Here is a 19,978-nt window from a genome sequence, read left to right as displayed (position 1 = left end):
GTAAAATATATCACTGACAAGCTATGTAGTATTTAGAATATATGCACACTATATATATATATATATATATATATATATACACATACTATATACAGTAGTGTATAATACTACAAAAGCAAGGCAAAGAAAAGTTCTTACCTGATACATTAGCCTCTTCTAAGACCGAATATTTTATATTGGAGAACAGAAAAGTCATGAAAATCCAGAGCGCGCCAATCATGGTTTATACATATATATCTATATAATAAAACATATTGCAGCAATCCTTTCCATGACAGAAGAAAGTAGAAATCACCACAAGAAAACAATTTCCTTCTTACAGCAGACGCCCATAAGGAGGGTGGAACAGAGGAAATGAATTCCGTCGTCTTCATTTTAATATTTTAAACATGATGATTCATGTCACTGTGTTTTACGTAAAGAGCACAGAGTTTATGTCCTGTTGAAACAATGTACAGTGAATGTTATGCAACAGCACACTAAAAATTCACAAAAGTAACAATAGATTAGTGCTGTGATTTTTTTTCTTTATTTTGAAGGTATAATAATCAGATATGATGTGTGTGACACTCAGCTTTGGTTCATAATATGATGTGTTGAGCAATTTTTTAGTGAGGATTCAGTTGTTTATTTTCCGCACTGTTGGCTGCAGTGTGGCTTTTATGTTTGCGCCAATGTTAGTTGGGATATTCACATACTGTAGATTTGATATACCAATGTCTGCAAGTGAAAGATGAGTTTCTGCATAGATTTCTATAGATGAAAATGGCAGACATTTCTTTATCCAAGCATTTCAAAAAAAGTCTTAAAGGGAACCTGTCACCAGATTTGTCCCTTTTAAGCTGCGGCCCCCACCATACAGCATTCTAGAATACTGTATATAAGTGCCCAGGTTGATCTGTATAATGTAAAAAACACCTTTATGTAATACTCACCTAGGGTGCGGGCCACTCTGATGGGTGTCACTGCTCTTGGTCCAGCGCCTCTGTACCGCCCCGAGGCTCAGTCGCAGCCTAGCCGCTCGGATCCAGGCTCGTCGGTGGGTGGCTCGAGCGCCTCCGGACCTGGGGGTCACGTCACTCTGAAGGGAGGCTGGCGCTACATGAGGGGTTTCGGTGGGGAGATTCACGGGCGGAGCCGCGGTTTTGGGTTTAAGTTCACGACGCCACCCACGGGTCGTGGTGAGTGTGGACACCACCGCTACCATTGACTAGGCTCCCGGGGACAATGTTGCGCAGCCAGGTGTTGACCCCTCCGTGGGTAGGGGGTTGATGGTCCCGGGGCCCGGTTGTTGGGGTTAGGATGTGGGAGTGCGGGCGGGGCGGTGCGCGGCCCGAGGGCACTGTTGTACTCACTATGACAGATACACCGGTTTGGTGGTTCCCGCCTTTCTCCTGCACCTCGTTTTGTAGATTTTGACTGCCTGCGCTTCCGCGACAGGAGTCCACTCCTCGGCTTTGTGTGTGTGGCCTGTGGGATCTCTGCCTGAGCGGTCGCTTTCTATCCCCCTCGTTGGGCTGTTGTCTTCAGTCGGGACTTGGGTGGGAAAGAACCTAAGGTCCAGACCCCAATCAGTGAATTTGACTCGGTCCAGTGGTTTCTGGGCCTCGTTCTAGGTCTGAGTACCCCTCCTGGTGCTCCGGTTTCCAGTTGGTTCGGTACCTGCCTCCTGGCCACGGGGTATCCGGGCTACGACCCAGATCCCCGACAGACGTTTTTTCTTTCTCTACTACTCTCCTCTTCTCCCTAACTTCATCTGCTTGCTTTTCCCGCCTTAGGCTATCCGAACTCCTCGGTGGGCGTGGCCAACCGCCTGGCTTTGCCCCCGGGTGTGAACGTCAAAGCCTGAGAGGGGTGACTCAGGGTTTTTAGGTTGACTGCTGTTAACTTTTTAGGGGACTGGTGTTTGTGCAAGGGCCTGTCTGTGACTACCTGGCAAGTCCAGGGCGTCAAACCTCCTCTCCTGTGCAGTCGCTGCCACCCTTTTCTGCTCCATATGGATGATGTGTCCTATATCATCCACACAGTGTCCTCCGTTGCACTCCTGTGCACGCGCACTTTCCTATGTCCTGCCGAGGGCAGATTAAAGTATTGTAGTGTGCTTGAGCGGGCATTCTTTGACTTTTCCTCATGCCTGCACATTACAGTACTTTGCTCTGCCTTCAGCAGGGCAGATGAAAGTGCGCATGCACAGGAGCGCAATGGAGGACACTGTGTGGATGACATAGGATGCACTATCCACACGGAGCTGGGAAGGAGGACGGCGATGGAAGGAAGAGATGAGGTGCTGGACTGAGACCAGCGACACCCATCAGACCCGACTGCCCGCAGGTGAGTATAGTAAAAGTTCTTTTTTACATTATTGAGAGCAGCCTGGGCACTTATATACAGTATTCGGCCCCCTTGAATTTTTCAACTTTTTCCCACATTTCAGGCTTCAAACATAAAGATACAAATTTTAAATTTTATGCTGAAGAATCAACAACAAGTGGGACACAATTGTGAAGTTGAACGAAATTTATAGCTTATTTTAAAATTTTGTAAGAAACAAAAAAGTGAAAATATGGGCGCACAATATAATTCGGCCCCTTTAAGTTAATACTTTGTAGCGCCACCTTTTGCTGCAATTACAGCTGCAAGTCGCTTGGGGTATGTATCTATCAGTTTTGCACATTGAGAGACTGAAATTCTTGCCCATTCTTCCTTTGCAAATAGCTCGAGCTGAGTGAGGTTGGATATAGAGCGTTTGTGAGCAGCAGTTTTCAGCTCTTTCCACAGATTCTCGATTGGATTCAGGTCCGGACTTTCACTTGGCCATTCTAACACCTGGATAAGTTTATTTGTGAACCATTCCATTGTAGATTTTGCTTTATGTTTTGGATCATTGTCTTGTTCGAAGACAAATTTCCGTCTCAGGTCTTTTGCAGACTCCAACAGGTTTTCTTCAAGAATGGTCCTGCATTTGGCTCCATCCATCTTCCCATCAATTTTAACCATGTTCCCTGACCTTGCTGAAAAAAGCAGGCCCAAAACCATGATGCTGCCAAGTCAGCAGTCTTCCCAATGATTGGGTAGCTTACTAAACCAAACTAAGGGACCATTTGAAATGGTGATATAGAAGAGAAAAGTCGGGCACTGCAGCGCTTAAGCCAGTCAGTGGAGCCGTACTCACAGTTCAGAGGCAGTCAGCTGTTTCAGCTGTTCCAGGACTTGACTATTCCCAGGCTAATGATACCATGCTGGGTGGCGCTCTGCTAGTAGCATGATCAAGATTCCAAAGTCCAGAAGTAGAAAGAAAGCGGCAGCTCACTCAGCGTATGGCAAGCATAAATCCTTTATTCTGCTATCACAGACATAGGCGCAGGAATAGACTTGTCTAAGCGCTACCCACAGCACGAAACGGCTGTCGTCCGTCTTCCGTCCCCGCACTCCCTCCTCTCCCCGCTATTCCTGCGGCTATGTCTGCGATAGCAGAATAAAGGATTTATGTTTGCCATACGCTGAGTGAGCTGCCGCTTTCTTTCTACTTCTGGACTTTGGACCATTTTAAATGCTTAGGAAGCCTTTGCAGGTGTTTTGTGGTAATTATTCTTTTCGGAGATAATGACTTTTGGGTTTTCATTGGCTCAAAGCCATAATCATCAACATTACAGAAATAAACACTTGAATAGATCAGTCTGTTTGTAATGACGCTATATAATATATGTTTTTCCCTTTTTGTATTGAATTACTGAAATAAATTAACTCTTTGATGATTTTCTAATTTATTGAGATGAACTTTGACTTCATTATCTTTCATCTGTGGCAAAAAGTACCGTATATAGAATCTTATATACAATAAACTGCACCCCACTGTGGTTATACTGTATACGGTGCCACCTGTCCATGTAACCTTAAATATATTGGGTTGATATCAAGGGATTTTAAATGAAGAGTCAAAGAGAATGTCCTTGATATTAGAGCAGCATATTAATGTGATGATATTGAAACATTCAAGATGCAACCAAAACACCTTAAATTCTTTCACAATTGTAATGAATCACTGTTAAAAGTGAAAGGCAATGATCATGTTCGTTTCAGTTCCAGAGGTGGTGACATTAAAAAGGCGCCTAGTTCAGATTGAGTCTAAATTGACCTTTAGGTTAAATACCATGTCACCCCATGGTCTCAATGAACAAATCAGTTTCAACTCCTTTTTGTAATATGGTCCTCTCCTTAATAAGGTACTGTATAGAATTTACTATAGAACCATTTTTACTTTTATTTTATGTTTTATCTATTTTATATTTACATTTTTTCACCTATATGTTTCTTTTTCTGTAGCTTACATGTTTGATGTCCCATCTGATTCTGCTGCATTTTAAAAAAAATCTTCACTGTGACCAGAAATCCTTTCTATACTTCATGGTGCCTAAATCTCCATCTGAGAATATTGGACCTTTTATTAATGTTTTTTATGTAATTTTTAGTTAAAAAAAAAAGTTTTAGTACCATGTTAGCCAGTTAAAAAATGATTGATTGCTCTCAGTGAGAGAAACAAAATTATAATTTTGTAGTTGTGATACCTTTTAATGGCTAACTAAAATAAAATGATGTTACAAAGCAAGCTTTTGAGACTTCTCAGGTCTCTTCATAATGATGAATCAATCATTATGTCATTTTGTCACCTTTTTAACCCTCAACGAGCTCAGATGTGGCATTTCACTTGTGTATTTGTATGTTGTTTATTATTTGTATTGTTTGAAACGTTTATTATATATAGTACTTTTTACATATGCCTTATTTAATACTTTTTTTTGCAAATTTATGTACATTATTTCATGTATGCATTTATCTTATTTAATTTGTTTCACTCCATTGTTTAGTCCTTCTCTTTTGTCTTCTTTCCTTAACTCAGCATACACTATGTATTCCAGGCTGTCACAAGCGGCTTATTTGTTGTCCGTACCACCCTGGCACGCATCTCCAGTGTGTTTACATCTGTGCAATTCTCTTGCCCCCTCTAAGTATTTCTGGTATAAACTTCTGCTATAGGTTATGCACTTGCTCTTGTGTGGTTCAATCCCTTTATATGTCCACTGCACATGTGCTGCTTCGTCTGTGTCCCTGGTTGTAGCGTAGGGCCCTATGGTCCTGAGTTTTACCCTGGGATGCACACCTTGCGCTCATGCGCCTTTCTCTATCTTTGCATCTCTGGCTATTCATCATGTTCTTCACGTCAGAGTGTCCAAACTCTGTCATGCAGTTTAATGTAGAATGCATGTGCACACATTTATTTCAGGCCGTCTGACATTTTCATATATTTGTCTGCATGCGTTCCACCCTGTCACATGAAGATTTTCACAAACATTGCTGACTGTAATGGTGGCATTGAGTTCTGTTCAGACTACAGATTCTGACTCTCAACCTGATAACTCCTCTGGTGTCAATGATCTACGCAGGTAGACTTGGGCATCGACCTGGTTATTCAAAGACAGGCTAGCAGGCTTTAATCTCTGCTTGTCTCCTTTGATCATCTGCTGTGGGGGGCCAATTACATCTTCTCGCCTCCTAGATATGTTGGCTGTATCCTTCCACTTACTGTATTCCAGCTATAGTTTATTTTATTTGGTCTGGGGAGGTATGGTGATCCAGACTATTTGGTGTGATAACTGTTGCTGTGTGCTGTGGTGGAGTTTACCCTTGTTGGCTTTTTGTTACTACCGTCCTGATCTTTTTCTCCTGAGTCTCTCTTTGTCTATTCCTGTGTGTGCAGTGTGTCAGAGTTTTGGTTTTCCCTTGTTTATTTACCATCTCACTTCTGCCCCATCCCTCCTTGGGGGGAATGGTGTATTAGAGTAGCATTTCTCAAGAGTATAGAAAGGCATGGGACTCTGGTGTCTCCACCATTAGGGGTAATCTGGAGGTGAGGGAAAACTTAGGGTCCCCTAGCATAAAGGACAGCAAAGGAGACTCCTGTCCCTCGCTATCCCGAGTAACATTGTGACACTTGGGCATTGTTACAACTGCATCTTATTCTTTTAATCACTCCAAATGTATAGGATGAAACATCATTTACATACCATGTCTCTGTGGGCTCTTCACGTCTGTGGTAGCTTCTGGTATGTTTGAGATGTTACAGCGGCATATCCAGGGGTGGGTTGTGGGGCATTTTCACTGGCTGCAGATGGCAGGGGGGTGCCATTGGGCCGCCTGATGCAGCAGTTCGTGGTGTCTGCCCAGTAGCTGCATTTTGCCACCCCTATAGTGGGAGTGGGCTATTCTCTGAGCTGGCTGTCTAACTGATGACAGGCTGGTTGAAGGTGCAGCACGCCAGCTCCCAGTGATCAATTGTACTCGAATCTTTCAGACATTAGTACAAGTGAAGCCCTGACCACCAGAACTTCCAGGTCAGGGCTATGTCTGCAGCATCATCAGGTAAGCTGTTCACGCTGTTGACGGCACTTGTCAGAGCTGCATAGGCAGCTGACAGACTGGCAGCATTGGTGGTAAGTGCTCCAATGGAGCTGAAGACACCAAACATTTATTGTAATTAGGGGAAGGGGGAAGAAATTTGGAGAAAAATTATGGGGAGAGAGAGCCTGGGGAATGTAAACAGTCACAACATGGGGCGTGAGGGTGGAATGTATAAAGAAATAGTATGGAGAATAAGGGGGGAAGAATTTTAAGGACTGTATGGGGAGCGAGGGGAGGAATTTAAGGACAGAGTATGGGCAGCAAGGAGGTAGGATGGGTATGGACACAGTATGGAGAGCAAGGGGGGAATGTATGAGGACACAGTATGAGGAGTGAGGGGGGACTTTATTAACATAACCATGTATCACATAAGCTTATGAAAGAAAATGTCTGTAGACCTTGAGAGCTAGAGAAGCTGCTGTAGACAATCCATTTTAAGCAGAGACTGAAGTTTATTCCGAGATAGCAACAGAGCAGATTAGACAGGTTAAGCAGCATGGAGACACATGCAGGTGTCCTGTGAAACAGCAGAATTTGCAACAGATGAAGAAGTAGCCCCCGAAAGACGTGTGGGGGTTTTATACATGTTAGACAAAGGAAAGCTCATACTGCAGAGAAAGGCATATATGTGGCGCCCCTGACCTGCTCAGGCACCAATGAGTACTGCACCCATGCTGGGTCAGTACAAAACAGGTAATCCCAGAGGCTGACTAGGGTGTGGACACACAGACACGAAGTAACCAGGAACACACACAGCTTAGAGGGGACCCCTGGGCAGTTCCAGGGAGGGGGCTGGCCCTCGCATCTCAGCTAGTGGTGGGTGTGGGACTGGAGACAAGGAGTTGTGCAGAGGCAGCCGAAGGAGCAGGAGGTGTAGAGCCGCATCTGGAGGGCAGAGCAGAGGAGCAGGGCCCTGCCAGACACTGCACCAGTCAGTGGCTGCTAGCGGGGGAAAAAGGCTACCCAGTGGTGCCGCCTGAAATCCACCAAGGGCATTAGCAAGAGGTGGCTGAGTAAGGGGACTGCCGGTAGTCCAAGCCTGCACGGGGAAACAGGTCCCCAGAGCAGGGGCCCATTCAGTTGGCCTGCCAAACCTGCTGGTGAGGGCACTTTATGCGCCTCACTAACCACACAGAGTCCACAGCTACAACAGCAACGAGGGGGCCCAAAAGGAGGATCGAGCCTGGAGCCATCTATCCTTGGTCAACGCTGTCAGGCAAACGGGCCAGAAAGGGGAGAACGGCAGTTGCGACTTCCCTGGGTGATTCCAGTAATACTACAAGTAGGAGTCACCTCAAAACAAGAAGGGCAGGGAAGGCGAGTCAGCAGTCACCCCTACATCAGCCAAAGGGATACTTAGTTCCTCCTGGTTCATCATAGCATTGCCCGGGTTGACTCACAGCTACCATCTGAAAGTGAGTAAAAACCCTGAAAGACTTTGCTGCTTGTGTGTGAGTTCTTCTGCGACCTGTGGTACTACAAACTTACACTGGGCCCTGGGGCCAGCCTCACTCTCGGGGGGCTACAACATCTGACTAAATTTACCATCAGCCCCAGGCGCTCCCAAAACTGCAGTGGCGGTCAACCCCTGACCGCAAATACCGAGAGTGGCATTACGATTCCTATAGAAGTTAACCTGACCTACCCGTGGCCAAAAGATTCCCTGCACTGTGGCGTCCCCGAACAGGAACAGCACTCCTGGGGCGGCACATATACGTTAGAGAACAAAGAATATAATTCTACATCATGACATTATTTACGAGTGTTATGGTAAAAACTTAGATCCCTATGGGCCTCCATGACACTTTTAACTAATTCAGCAATGTCATTGCTGACATCTCTGATCCCTGAATGCGCCTCTACTTCATATAACTCTTCAAACACTGACAACTCTTTTGATAACTTAGTTTGCCTATCAATGCAATATACCTACTGTTCATGACTACACATCACCATCTATCAACTGACACAATTCTATTCTATTTAATTTAACTTTTTTGGACTTTTTCTTAGGCTCTGTGCGCACTAGTGCATTTTACCCGCGGATTTACCCGCGGATTTACCCGCGGATTTGCCGCGGAAATTTCTTGAGAAATGTCTGCAATCTTTGTGCAGACATTTCCCAGCAAATTCTATGAGAAAAAAAAATAGCTGTGCGCACTGTGCGGATTTTTCTCAAGAAATTTCCTTGAGAAGAATTTCTCGAGAAAATATCTTGAGAAAATGAGCATGTCAATTCTTTTCCGCAGGTACCCTGCGGATTTCGGCAGTACAGCCTGCAAAATCCGCAGGGAACCACCTGCGGGAAAATCGCGGCAAATCCGCGGCAAATCCGCATGCGGATTTGGTGCGGATTTTTTCCGGAGGTCCGGAAATCTTTCACTCCTAGAAGTTTCTCAAGAAATTTTCTTGAGAAACTTCACATTTCTAGTGCGCACATAGCCTTATACTTGCTAATTACACTGATGTCATCTCTATCTCCTCTCCGGGGGAAGAACTCTAGCCAAAGCATCTCATTAGCTGAAAAGTTAATTTGCTCAAGTCTGCCTAAAATGGCTGTTAGATACAACATGGCTGCTCAGCATATTATGGCTGACTATTATCTAACAGCTTACACATAACTTGTAAACCTATGTGATACATGGTTATGTTAATAAAGTATTGTGCTATCTGACAAGTTAACTCCTTAGTGATGGAGCCAATTTTGACCTTAATGCCTAGGCCAAATTTTACAATCCTGACCAGTGTCACTTTATAAGGTTAAAACTCTAGAACACTTTAACAGATCCCAGTGATTCTGAGCCTGTTTTTTCGTGACATATTGTACTTAATGTTAGTAGCAAATTTAGTATGACATCTTTTGCGTTTATATGGAAAAGAATTTTTTCACAAAAAATGTTATTGTAGCACCAAATTTCTCAATTTACAAGAGGTAACACCAAAAAGTGGACCCCATAGTTTTTTACCTAATTTCTGATGAGTGGGTTGATACCCTACTTGTAGTCAAAAAGTTCTGTTTGGGCAAACGGGAGAGCTCAGAACCAGAAGGGTAGATAGTGTTTCAGCTCAAGGGGGGGGGGGGGGGGAATCTGAGTGGGCCCCTAACCAGGTAACCATGATAACTATGGTGGCGCAAACTAATTGTGGGTATAGCGGAACGTCAGCAGATGACACAGATACAGTTAGGTCCAGAAATATTTGGACAGTGACACAATTTTCGCGAGTTGGGCTCTGCATGCCACCAGATTGGATTTGAAATGAAACCTCTACAACAGAATTCAAGTGGAGATTGTAACGTTTAATTTGAAGGTTTGAACAAAAATATCTGATAGAAATTGTAGGAATTGTACACATTTCTTTACAAACACTCCACATTTTAGGAGGTCAAAAGTAATTGGACAAATAAACCAAACCCAAACAAAATATTTTTATTTTCAATATTTTGTTGCGAATCCTTTGGAGGCAATCACTGCCTTAAGTCTGGAACCCATGGACATCACCAAACGCTGGGTTTCCTCCTTCTTAATGCTTTGCCAGGCCTTTACAGCTGCAGCCTTCAGGTCTTGCTTGTTTGTGGGTCTTTCCATCTTAAGTCTGGATTTGAGCAAGTGAAATGCATGCTCAATTGGGTTAAGATCTGGTGATTGACTTGGCCATTGCAGAATGTTCCACTTTTTTGCACTCATGAACTCCTGGGTAGCTTTGGCTGTATGCTTGGGGTCATTGTCCATCTGTACTATGAAGCGCCGTCCGATCAACTTTGCGGCATTTGGCTGAATCTGGGCTGAAAGTATATCCCGGTACACTTCAGAATTCATCCGGCTACTCTTGTCTGCTGTTATGTCATCAATAAACACAAGTGACCCAGTGCCATTGAAAGCCATGCATGCCCATGCCATCACGTTGCCTCCACCATGTTTTACAGAGGATGTGGTGTGCCTTGGTTTATGTGCCGTTCCCTTTCTTCTCCAAACTTTTTTCTTCCCATCATTCTGGTACAGGTTGATCTTTGTCTCATCTGTCCATAGAATACTTTTCCAGAACTGAGCTGGCTTCATGAGGTGTTTTTCAGCAAATTTAACTCTGGCCTGCCTATTTTTTGGAATTGATGAATGGTTTGCATCTAGATGTGAACCCTTTGTATTTACTTTCATGGAGTCTTCTCTTTACTGTTGACTTAGAGACAGATACACCTACTTCACTGAGAGTGTTCTGGACTTCAGTTGATGTTGTGAACGGGTTCTTCTTCACCAAAGAAAGTATGTGGCGATCATCCACCACTGTTGTCATCCGTGGACGCCCAGGCCTTTTTGAGTTCCCAATCTCACCAGTCAATTCCTTTTTTCTCAGAATGTACCCGACTGTTGATTTTGCTACTCCAAGCATGTCTGCTATCTCTCTGATGGATTTTTTCTTTTTTTTCAGCCTCAGGATGTTCTGCTTCACCTCAATTGAGAGTTCCTTAGACCGCATGTTGTCTGGTCACAGCAACAGCTTCCAAATGCAAAACCACACACCTGTAATCAACCCCAGACCTTTTATTTACTTCATTGATTACAGGTTAACGAGGGAGAGACCTTCAGAATTAATTGCAGCCCTTAGAGTCCCTTGTCCAATTACTTTTGGTCCCTTGAAAAAGAGGAGGCTTTGCATTACAGAGCTATGATTCCTAAACCCTTTCTCCGATTTGGATGTGAAAACTCTCATATTGCAGCTGGGAGTGTGCACTTTCAGCCCATATTATATATATAATTGTATTTCAGAACATGTTTTTGTAAACAGCTAAAATAACAAAACTTGTGTCACTGTCCAAATATTTGTGGACCTAACTGTATTACCGTTATATGGTGACTATATAGTGGTAGGTATCTGTCCTGCAGGACATAAAACAGGTTACAGTGCAGTTACAGATAGTGATTTACAGCTGACTTTATTTTGATGGAATTGTTCACTTTTCCCATCTTTTTCATCTGGTCCAGACCACCATAACAACTTCTTCAGCCACGACTCATCTACAGAGACTACAAAGATTACAGCAAGACACATGTGACTTCTCACATTTCTGGTACCGTCCTCATGTGATACCCTAATACTGAGGCTCTGCTGCTGTAATTGTATGACTGCACCTGCTGTGTGACACAAAACCAGGGCTCCTACTACTACCACATAGTAATGCCACCACTGTGCCCCTTACAAGGTAACTGCCTCCTTTGTGCCCTCTTGATGGTAAGATTGCTCCCTAGAAATAGTAATGACCTGTGCAAGTGCCCTAGAAAAGTGTCCACATTTTGCTCCTAGAAAGTAATAATGCCCCCAGTGTGCCTCTGACGGTCACAATACCCTGAGTGCCCCTATAACAATAACATTTAGTAATGTCCCCCCATGTACAGCTCGTCTATACACAGTATGAAGCCCCTACACCTCCCCTATATATGGCATAATGGGCCCACAGCTCCGCCAAAACAATGGTCTATACACTGTATAATGCCCACCTGTCATGGTCGTCTCCCTGTTTTTGGAGACTAGTGCCAGCTTGAGAACTTGAGCCCTTATCTCTATCTAGGGCTTTGAATTAAAATGTAATTTTGTTTCCTTTGGCACTGAAGTAGTTAATGTCAGTATTCCTGCCAGCAGCTCAGCTGCAGTTGAGGTCAGCTGCACCTGCTTTGTAGACACACCCCCTTGTGTTTAAATAGCCAGGTCTCCCAGCAAGCTTTGCTGACTATACAAACCATTTGAATGAAAGCCACTTTGGTGGCAGGAAGCTGCTACGGATTGTCCTGAAATTGTATTGTCGCGGGCGGCAGGGCGCTCTTCGCCCGTGAGTGAAAAGGGTGGTTGGTTTGGGGGATTTAGTCCGTGACGCCACCCACGGGTCGTGGTGAAGATGGGCACCACCGCTGCTGGTGACGGGGATCCCGGGAGCGATGGTAGGGAGCAGCTGGGATGTTGTTTTCCCCCTCCGTGGGTAGGAGTCGGTGGTCCCGGGGCCCGGTGGTGAGACGGGGAGACAGGGTTGGTGAGGTGCAGGGTTGCAGGGACAGCGCGGCGCGGTACCGGATGGCACGGGTGTACTCACTCAGCAAGAGATGCACAAAGTCTCCGGTAAACCAAACGGCTGGATGGACGGTGTGGAGACACGGGGCTCAGTGGGTCCTCTCGTCCACTAAAACCCACCGCCTTTAGAAAGACAGCGTGGCTCATGGCTCATCCCAACTGAACGCCGGCCTCCTTAACCATGGGCGTAACACTACTCAGACAACACAGGGTGAGGGAACCACAATAATTAGACTTTATTGGATCCCCAAACAATTAACGGAACATAACACATAACCAGCAAAACACACAAATGTAACAGGCAACAGAGTCTCACCCTTCCACTGGGTCACCAGGGATTTAGAATGTCCATGCCTCAGAGGTTCCAGGGCTATTTACTCCAATCCAGCAGCACCCCGCTTTTGGCGGGCACCCACCGAGAAAGGAATAATGCCAGATTTAGGAAGCTGGCTGAGGTCTGCAAAGTTTGTAACATGTGACTGAACTGTCCCAACCTGAGTGTCCTCCTTAGGTAGTCCTGGTATGATGATACAATCCTGGCAGCCGGAGTCGAAATCCCTAGGCTGTGGATATGGTCTCCAACCGGAACCGGAGTCCCTAGATTGAAGCCATAAGATATCCTGATCCTCTAGTCAGCTCCAAAGAGCTTAGACTGGATCCATCAGCATCCATCAACAACCTGGTGGCTTAAAGAAGTCCCTTTTATAGCCACAGCCTTCCACATAGATACACTGCGTCCTCATCGATTGGTTGGACAAGAGCGCCTCTCCCATTGGATGAATCTCAAGCTGCATGGAGAATGTTCATCCAAATGATGTCTACAGAAAGACTGAGGGTATACATGTAGTCTGGGAGTCACTGACTAGACAATGACTACTAAGGTAATCACATTAGCAATACACAACTACAATACAATGATTAATGGAAAAGTCTGGAGAAACAATACGTCTGGCTTTCAGTGGCCAACACAATTACATGGGTCCAAAAGAGTCTTGTAAAAACAATGAGGGACTTATCCCCCGGCTATAAACAATCTATCATCCTGTCTGGCTGAATGTTAAGAAACTTTAACCCATGAGAGTCCATGTCGTCACAGACTGGTCCCGCAGCCGGCTGCAGTGTCTTTCCCCGGACAGGTGATGGCGGCTGTCTTTCCCTGCACCTTTGTGTAGTGTCTTGAGTACCATGGGTTCCCAACGGTAGTCCGCTCCCCGGTGTATGGATACCGGCGGAGCCTGTTTGCCCGCAGGCGCTGGCCCTTGGGTCTCTAGCCTTTGGCGGTAGCTGTATACCCTCACAGTGCGGACGGTTGCCTTCTAACGGGTCTTTGGCTGTTAGAAAACCCCTGGGGTTCCTGTCACACTCGGATTTGACTGTTGACGGTGACTTCAAGCCTAGTCGGGGTCCGATGGCCCTGCCTGTGTATGCTGGCTTCACTCCGCTCCCCGGTTGGTACCGGCGGGCCACCGCCTGACCCCGGTCCTACGGTTCCGCATCGATCCACCACTCCTGCAGACGGCCACCACCGTCTGCCAACCTTGTTGTCAGTGCCTGGGCCACCAACCCAGACACTCTCCACTTCACTCCTCTCACTTCAACCTCCTCAACTAAACTACTCCTTTTCCCGCCTCCAGGCCTGTGAACTCCTACCTGGTGTGGACATCAGACCCTGGAGGGAGGCAACAAGGGTTTTGAGTTTTGCTAATGTTACTGTCTAGTGGGGGTGGGGGTGTGTGTGTTACCTGTGACCTGTAAGGACTGTCCCAGCAGTAAGGGCTTCTGTCCCAGCTTCCTCTAACCTTTACTTGCTGCTCTTGTACCACCCCATGCTCAGCTGCAGCCAAGCTGCTCGGATCCGGGCTCGTTGGTGGGTGGCTCGAGCGCCTCCAGACCCGGGGTCACTTCACTCTGAAAGGGTGCTGGCGCTACGTTGGGGGTGTTAGGTAGGTGTACGGCCGGGTTGTGCTGAAGGTGGACACCACCGCTGCGGTTACTGGGCAACCGGGGTAGATGGTGATGCATCAAGGTGTTAACCCCTCCGTGGGCAGGGGTGGTGGCCCTGGGACCCATTAGGGAGAGCTGGGCGGTGCAGGGAGGTGCGCAGCCGGATGGCACTGTGGTACTCACTGTTATTGACACACACAAGTCTCTGGTAAATAAAGTTGATGATGGTCGGTGCCCGCAGCCGGCTGCGTCTGGTCCCCCACCCGGTTCGGTGGTCTTTGCCTTTCTCCTGCACCGTGTAGTGTATGTGTAGACTGCCTGCGCTTCAGCGACGGGAGTCCGCTCCCCAGCTGTGTGTATGTCGGGAGAGCCCGTTTGCCCGCAGACGCTGGCCATTGGGATCTCTCTGCCTGTACGGTGGCTTTCTATCGTGCGGTGGCTTTCTATTCCCCTCGGTGGGCTGTTGTCTTTAGTCAGGACTTGGGTGGGAAAGGACCTATAGCCCAAACCGCAATCAGTCAATTAACTCAGTTCAGTGGATTCTGGACCTCGTTTCAGGGTCTGTGTACCCCCCTGTGTGCTCCGGTTTCCAGTCGGTTCCCCGGGTCGGTACCGGCGGGCCACTACCCTGTCCTGGTCCACCACGGTTCCACCGAGCCGTCTTCCCGGCTCCTGCAGGCTAAGGCCACCATATGCCTCTTAGCCAAGGTGTGCGGGCTACGACCCTCACACCTGTCAGTCTCCTTCACTCCTCACTCACTGCCACTCAAACTGAACTCAACTGAACTGTTTCCCGCCTCAGGCCCTCAGAACTCCTCGGTGGGCGTGCCAACCGCCTGGCTCCGCCCCCCTGGTGTGTCCATCAAGCTCTGAGGGAGGTGACTAGGGTTTATGGTTTGGCTGATGTTACCTTATTCGGGGACAGGTGTTGTGCGGGGGTCTACCTGTGACTTCCTGGCTAGTCCAGGGCATCACACTCCCCTGTGGTTAACTACAGACCGTCCGCGGGCTTTCCGACCACCACCGTTTATTTGGAACTGAAAAAGATAAACGCTTTAAAACATTAACAAATATACAGTCATATGAAAAAGTTTGGGCACCCCTATTAATGTTAACCTTTTTTCTTTATAACAATTTGGGTTTTTGCAACAGCTATTTCAGTTTCATATATTTAATAACTGATGAACTGAGTAATATTTCTGGATTGAAATGAGGTTTATTGTACTAACAGAAAATGTGCAATCCGCATTTAAACAAAATTTGACCGGTGCAAAAGTATGGGCACCTCAAAATAAAAGTGACATTAATATTTTGTAGATCCTCATTTTGCAAAAATAACAGCCTCTAGTCGCTTCCTGTAGATTTTAATGAGTTCCTGGATCATGGATGAAGGTATATTTGACCATTCCTGTTTACAAAACAATTCCAGTTCAGTTAAGTTTGATGGTCGCCGAGCATGGACAGCACGCTTCAAATCATCCCACAGATTTTCAATGATATTCAGGTCTGGGAACTGGGATGGCCATTCCAGAACATTGTAAATGTTCCTCTGCATGAATGCCTGAGTGGATTTGGAGCGGTGTTTTGGATCATTGTCTTGCTGAAATATCCATCCCCTGCGTAACTTCAACTTCAACTTCGTCACTGATTCTTGCACATTATTATCAAGTATCTGCTGATACTGAGTTGAATCCATGCGACCCTCAACTTTAACAAGATTCCCGGTGCCGGCATTGTCCACACAGCCCCAAAGCATGATGGAACCTGCACCAAATTTTACTGTGGGTAGCAAGTGCTTTTCTTAGAATGCCGTGTTTTTTTGCCTGCATGCATAACGCCTTTTTGTATGACCAAACAACTCAATCTTTGTTTCATCAGTCCACAGGACCTTCTTCCGAAATGTAACTGGCTTGTCCAAATATGCTTTTGCATACCTCAGGCGACTGTTTGTGGCGTGCTTGCAGAAACGGCTTCTTTCGCATCACTCTCCCATACAGCTTCTCCTTGTGCAACGTGCGCTGTATTGTTGACCGATGCATATTGACACCATCTGCAGCAAGATGAAGCTGCAGGTCTTTGGAGGTGGTCTGTGGATTGTCCTTGACTGTTCTCACCATTCTTCTTCTCTGCCTTTCTGATGTTTTTCTTGGCCTGCCACTTCTGGGCTTAACAAGAACTGTACCTGTGTTCTTCCATTTCCTTACTATGTTCCTCACAGTGGAAACTGACAGTTTAAATCTCTGAGACAACTTTTTGTATCCTTCCCCTGAACAACTATGTTGAATAATCTTTGTTTTCAGATCATTTGAGAGTTGTTTTGAGGAGCCCATGATACCACTCTTCATAGGAGATTCAAATAGGAGAACAACTTGCAAGTGGCCACCTTAAATACCTTTCCTCATGATTGGATACACCTGCCTATGAAGTTCAAAGCTCAATGAGGTTACAAAACCAATTTAGTGCTTTAGTAAGTCAGTAAAAAGTAGTTAGGAGTGTTCAAATCAAGAAGTTGATAAGGGTGGCCATACTTTTGCACCGGTCAAATTTTGTTTGAATGCGGATTGCACATTTTCTGTTAGTACAGTAAACCTAATTTCAATCCAGAAATATTACTCAGTCCATCAGTTATTAGATATATGAAACTGAAATAACTGTTGCAAAAACCCAAATTGTTATAAAGAAAAAAGGTTAACATTAATAGGGGTGCCCAAAATTTTTCATATGACTGTAATAACATATTTACATTAGGAAGGCTTAGGGTTCATCCCTTGACGGGAGGCATTTTGCTTAAACGTTACGGAACATTTTTATTAAACCGGGAACGGGTCGGGACCAGGTTCTTTCAGTTGCCCACCCAAGCAAACCAAAACCTTGATGCTGCCTCTAAAAACAGGTCAGCACCCCTTTTCCCCAGTCCAGGAATCGGGTTCAGGTCCGGGTATTGCCCATACGGGCCGGGTACAAAGTTCCATACCCGGCAGTCTCTCAGAGGCCCCACGTCCAGGGGACCCCTGACCCGGAGGGTTGTCACCGGTTGCAATGGTGACGGGACCTCGGCCTCCTCTGCCACAGGCCCTTCCTCCAACCAGCCTCTCCGGAGTCTGCAGGACCTGAAAGGGTGGTCCAGGATTATTTACAAGCCCAAAAGTTATTGGGTGGCCTGCAAGTTCTCAGCCTTGTTCGTTTTAAACAGGGTAAACAGCGGGAATCAAACAAAGTCCCAATGAAGACGGGCAGTATGGTAGCCGGGAACTGCTACCTTCTTTAACAGGCTGTGAATCAGGTGAGAGTCTCGGGTGATTGACACTCATTCACACACACATATATATATATATATATATATATATATATATATATATAATCAACATGTTGCACCCCTAGATGGCAGTTTCCCTGTACCTAAGTGGGGTTTGACCTAGGTTAGGGCGCATGTACCTCCTGGGTCCAATACTTTCAGGTGGAGGCAATGGGGGAGAGGAGACAACCGGTCCCTCTTCCCGAGTGTCAGGTATGGTGGGTAGAGACCTGTGGGGGCGTGGTATAGGTGCATTCCTGGGCGCTTGCTTGGGTGGTTTGCTGGCGGACATCTCCGGCTCCATTTCTTCCACGGGTTGTGGGAACATTATTACAGGAACAATGACCGCGCCGTTCTGCGTAGGCCAGTCAGCTGGAAAGTCACCCATCACTGTATGGATCACCCCTCTTTTCTCCTCAACGCTCGGCGTGGGCACGGAGACCTCTTCTACCAGTCTCAGGGGACCCGGGCATCTCTTCAGGTGGTCCCTGGAAACAGTGGCCGTAGTTTTCCCCTGGTCGCGACTAATCAAGTAGGTCTTCACGTTCTCCCATCCAGTTGGCTGTATGACGTAGGGGGTCCTTTCCCACTGATCGTCAAGCTTATGTGTTCTCCTTTTGCGCTTCAGCACCACATCCCCAGGTCGAAAAGGGGCAGCCTGAGCCTGCTTGTTGAAGCGCTGCTCTTGCTTTTCTTGATTTTGACGCAGATTCCGTTCCACATACTCTTGGATCCGTTGGTACTGCGTCTGTCGCTTGGCATCCCAGTTGGCAGTGGGAGGAAGTGTTTCAGGCACCTCTATGTCCATTTCTATGTTCACTGGCAGCCGCCCCGGCCGGGCTCTCATCAGGTATGCAGGTGTGCACTTGGTGGAGCTGCAGGGGATGTTGTTGTACATGTCCACCAAATCGGACAGCTTCTCCAGCCACAGATTCCGTTCTTCCAGGGGCAGTGTCTTGAGGAGGTTAAGAACCAGATGGTTCATTTTCTCGCACATCCCATTAGTTTGGCCATGGTATGCCGTGGTCCGGATCTTCTTGCATCCGTACAAGTGGTAGAACTCTTGGAAAACCTCTGCTTCAAAAGCCGGGCCCTGATCACCTTCTCCGGGTAGCCATGCGGTCGGCAAAAGTAGGCCTGGAAGGCCCTGGCTGCAGTGCGGCCTGTCAAGTCTTTAACGGGGACAACCACCATGAATCTTGAGTAGTGGTCCACAATGGTCAGGGCATAGGTATACCCGCCCCGGCTGGGAGTGAGCTTGACATGGTCCAGGGCAACCAACTCCAGCGGCTGGTGGGTGACAATCGGCTGTAGCGGGGACTTCTGACTGGTTTCGTCCCGTCTTCTCAGCGTACAGGGACCACACTCTCAGCACCAGGCTTCCACGAAGTCCCGCATCCCACTCCAGTAAAACCGCTCCCTCAGCAGCATTTCCAGCTTCTTCCAGCCGAAGTGTCCTGCGCCATCATGGTAGGCCTGCAGGACCTTGGGTACGCATGACTGGGGCACCACCAGCTGGTGAACTTTCTCATGGGTCTTCAGGTTGATCCATTCCCTATACAGCTTGCCTTGATGCAGGTACAGACGGTCCCTCTCTCCCCACAACCGCTGAGCTTCAGAGGGGGCTGTGGGGTTCATCCTGGAAGAACCCTGGGCAATCATTGTTTTGACCAGCTGAACTGCAGGTTCCTGATCCTGGGCTTCTTGCCACCCCTGGCTGGGCAGCGGCTCAAGGTTCACCTGCAGTTGGCTAACGCAGGGCTTCTTACCCCGTGGCCGATGGAATGCGGGTAGCTCGATCTCCTCCAGGCTGTCTTCCTCCATCCCTTCGTCGGGCAAATGTGGTATCCGAGACAGCGCATCCGCGTTGGTGTTCTTGCTGACAGCCCTGTACTTGACAGTGAAGTCGTTATTGGACAGTCGAGCCATCCACCGCTGCTCCAGGGCGCCCAGCTTAGCCATATCCAGATGGGTTAACGGGTTGTTGTCCGTGTAGGCAGTGAACTTCGCTGCCACGAGGTAATGTTTAAACCTTTCTGTTATCGCCCATGGACCACCTGTTTGCTACAAGTGTAACAAGACCGGGCACTACTCCAGACGGAGTTCGTTAAATGAGCAACCCCTGAGGCCAAGGGCCAATCCTCAGGAGTAGATCCTCAAGGCCCAGCTGACTGGCGGCACCGGTACGTTGGAGGTCGCCCAAACATCATCTCCCTGGCGGTGGAC

General features: G+C 47.0%; 1 protein-coding gene across 2 annotated transcripts in view; it reads right to left on the bottom strand.

Moving 5' to 3' along the window:
- LOC142291730 (interleukin-18 receptor accessory protein-like) overlaps positions 1 to 300 on the bottom strand; it is a 77,290-nt gene extending 76,990 nt beyond the window's left edge. The window contains exon 1 of one of the 2 annotated variants that reach the window (XM_075336476.1): positions 139 to 300. In XM_075336476.1, coding sequence (XP_075192591.1) covers positions 139 to 220 — 82 coding nt within the window. In that variant the 5' untranslated portion in view covers positions 221 to 300. The remainder of the gene's footprint in view (positions 1 to 138) is intronic. The other variant, XM_075336477.1, reaches the window with a different exon arrangement.
- Positions 301 to 19,978: the final 19,678 nt, after the last annotated feature.

The sequence above is a fragment of the Anomaloglossus baeobatrachus genome, chromosome 2, assembly GCF_048569485.1.
Source record: "Anomaloglossus baeobatrachus isolate aAnoBae1 chromosome 2, aAnoBae1.hap1, whole genome shotgun sequence".
In the NCBI taxonomy this organism is placed as follows: Eukaryota; Metazoa; Chordata; class Amphibia; order Anura; family Aromobatidae; genus Anomaloglossus; species Anomaloglossus baeobatrachus.
The sequence above is the reverse complement of the archived record's forward strand: the minus strand, read 5'-3'. Positions and strand labels throughout refer to the sequence as shown.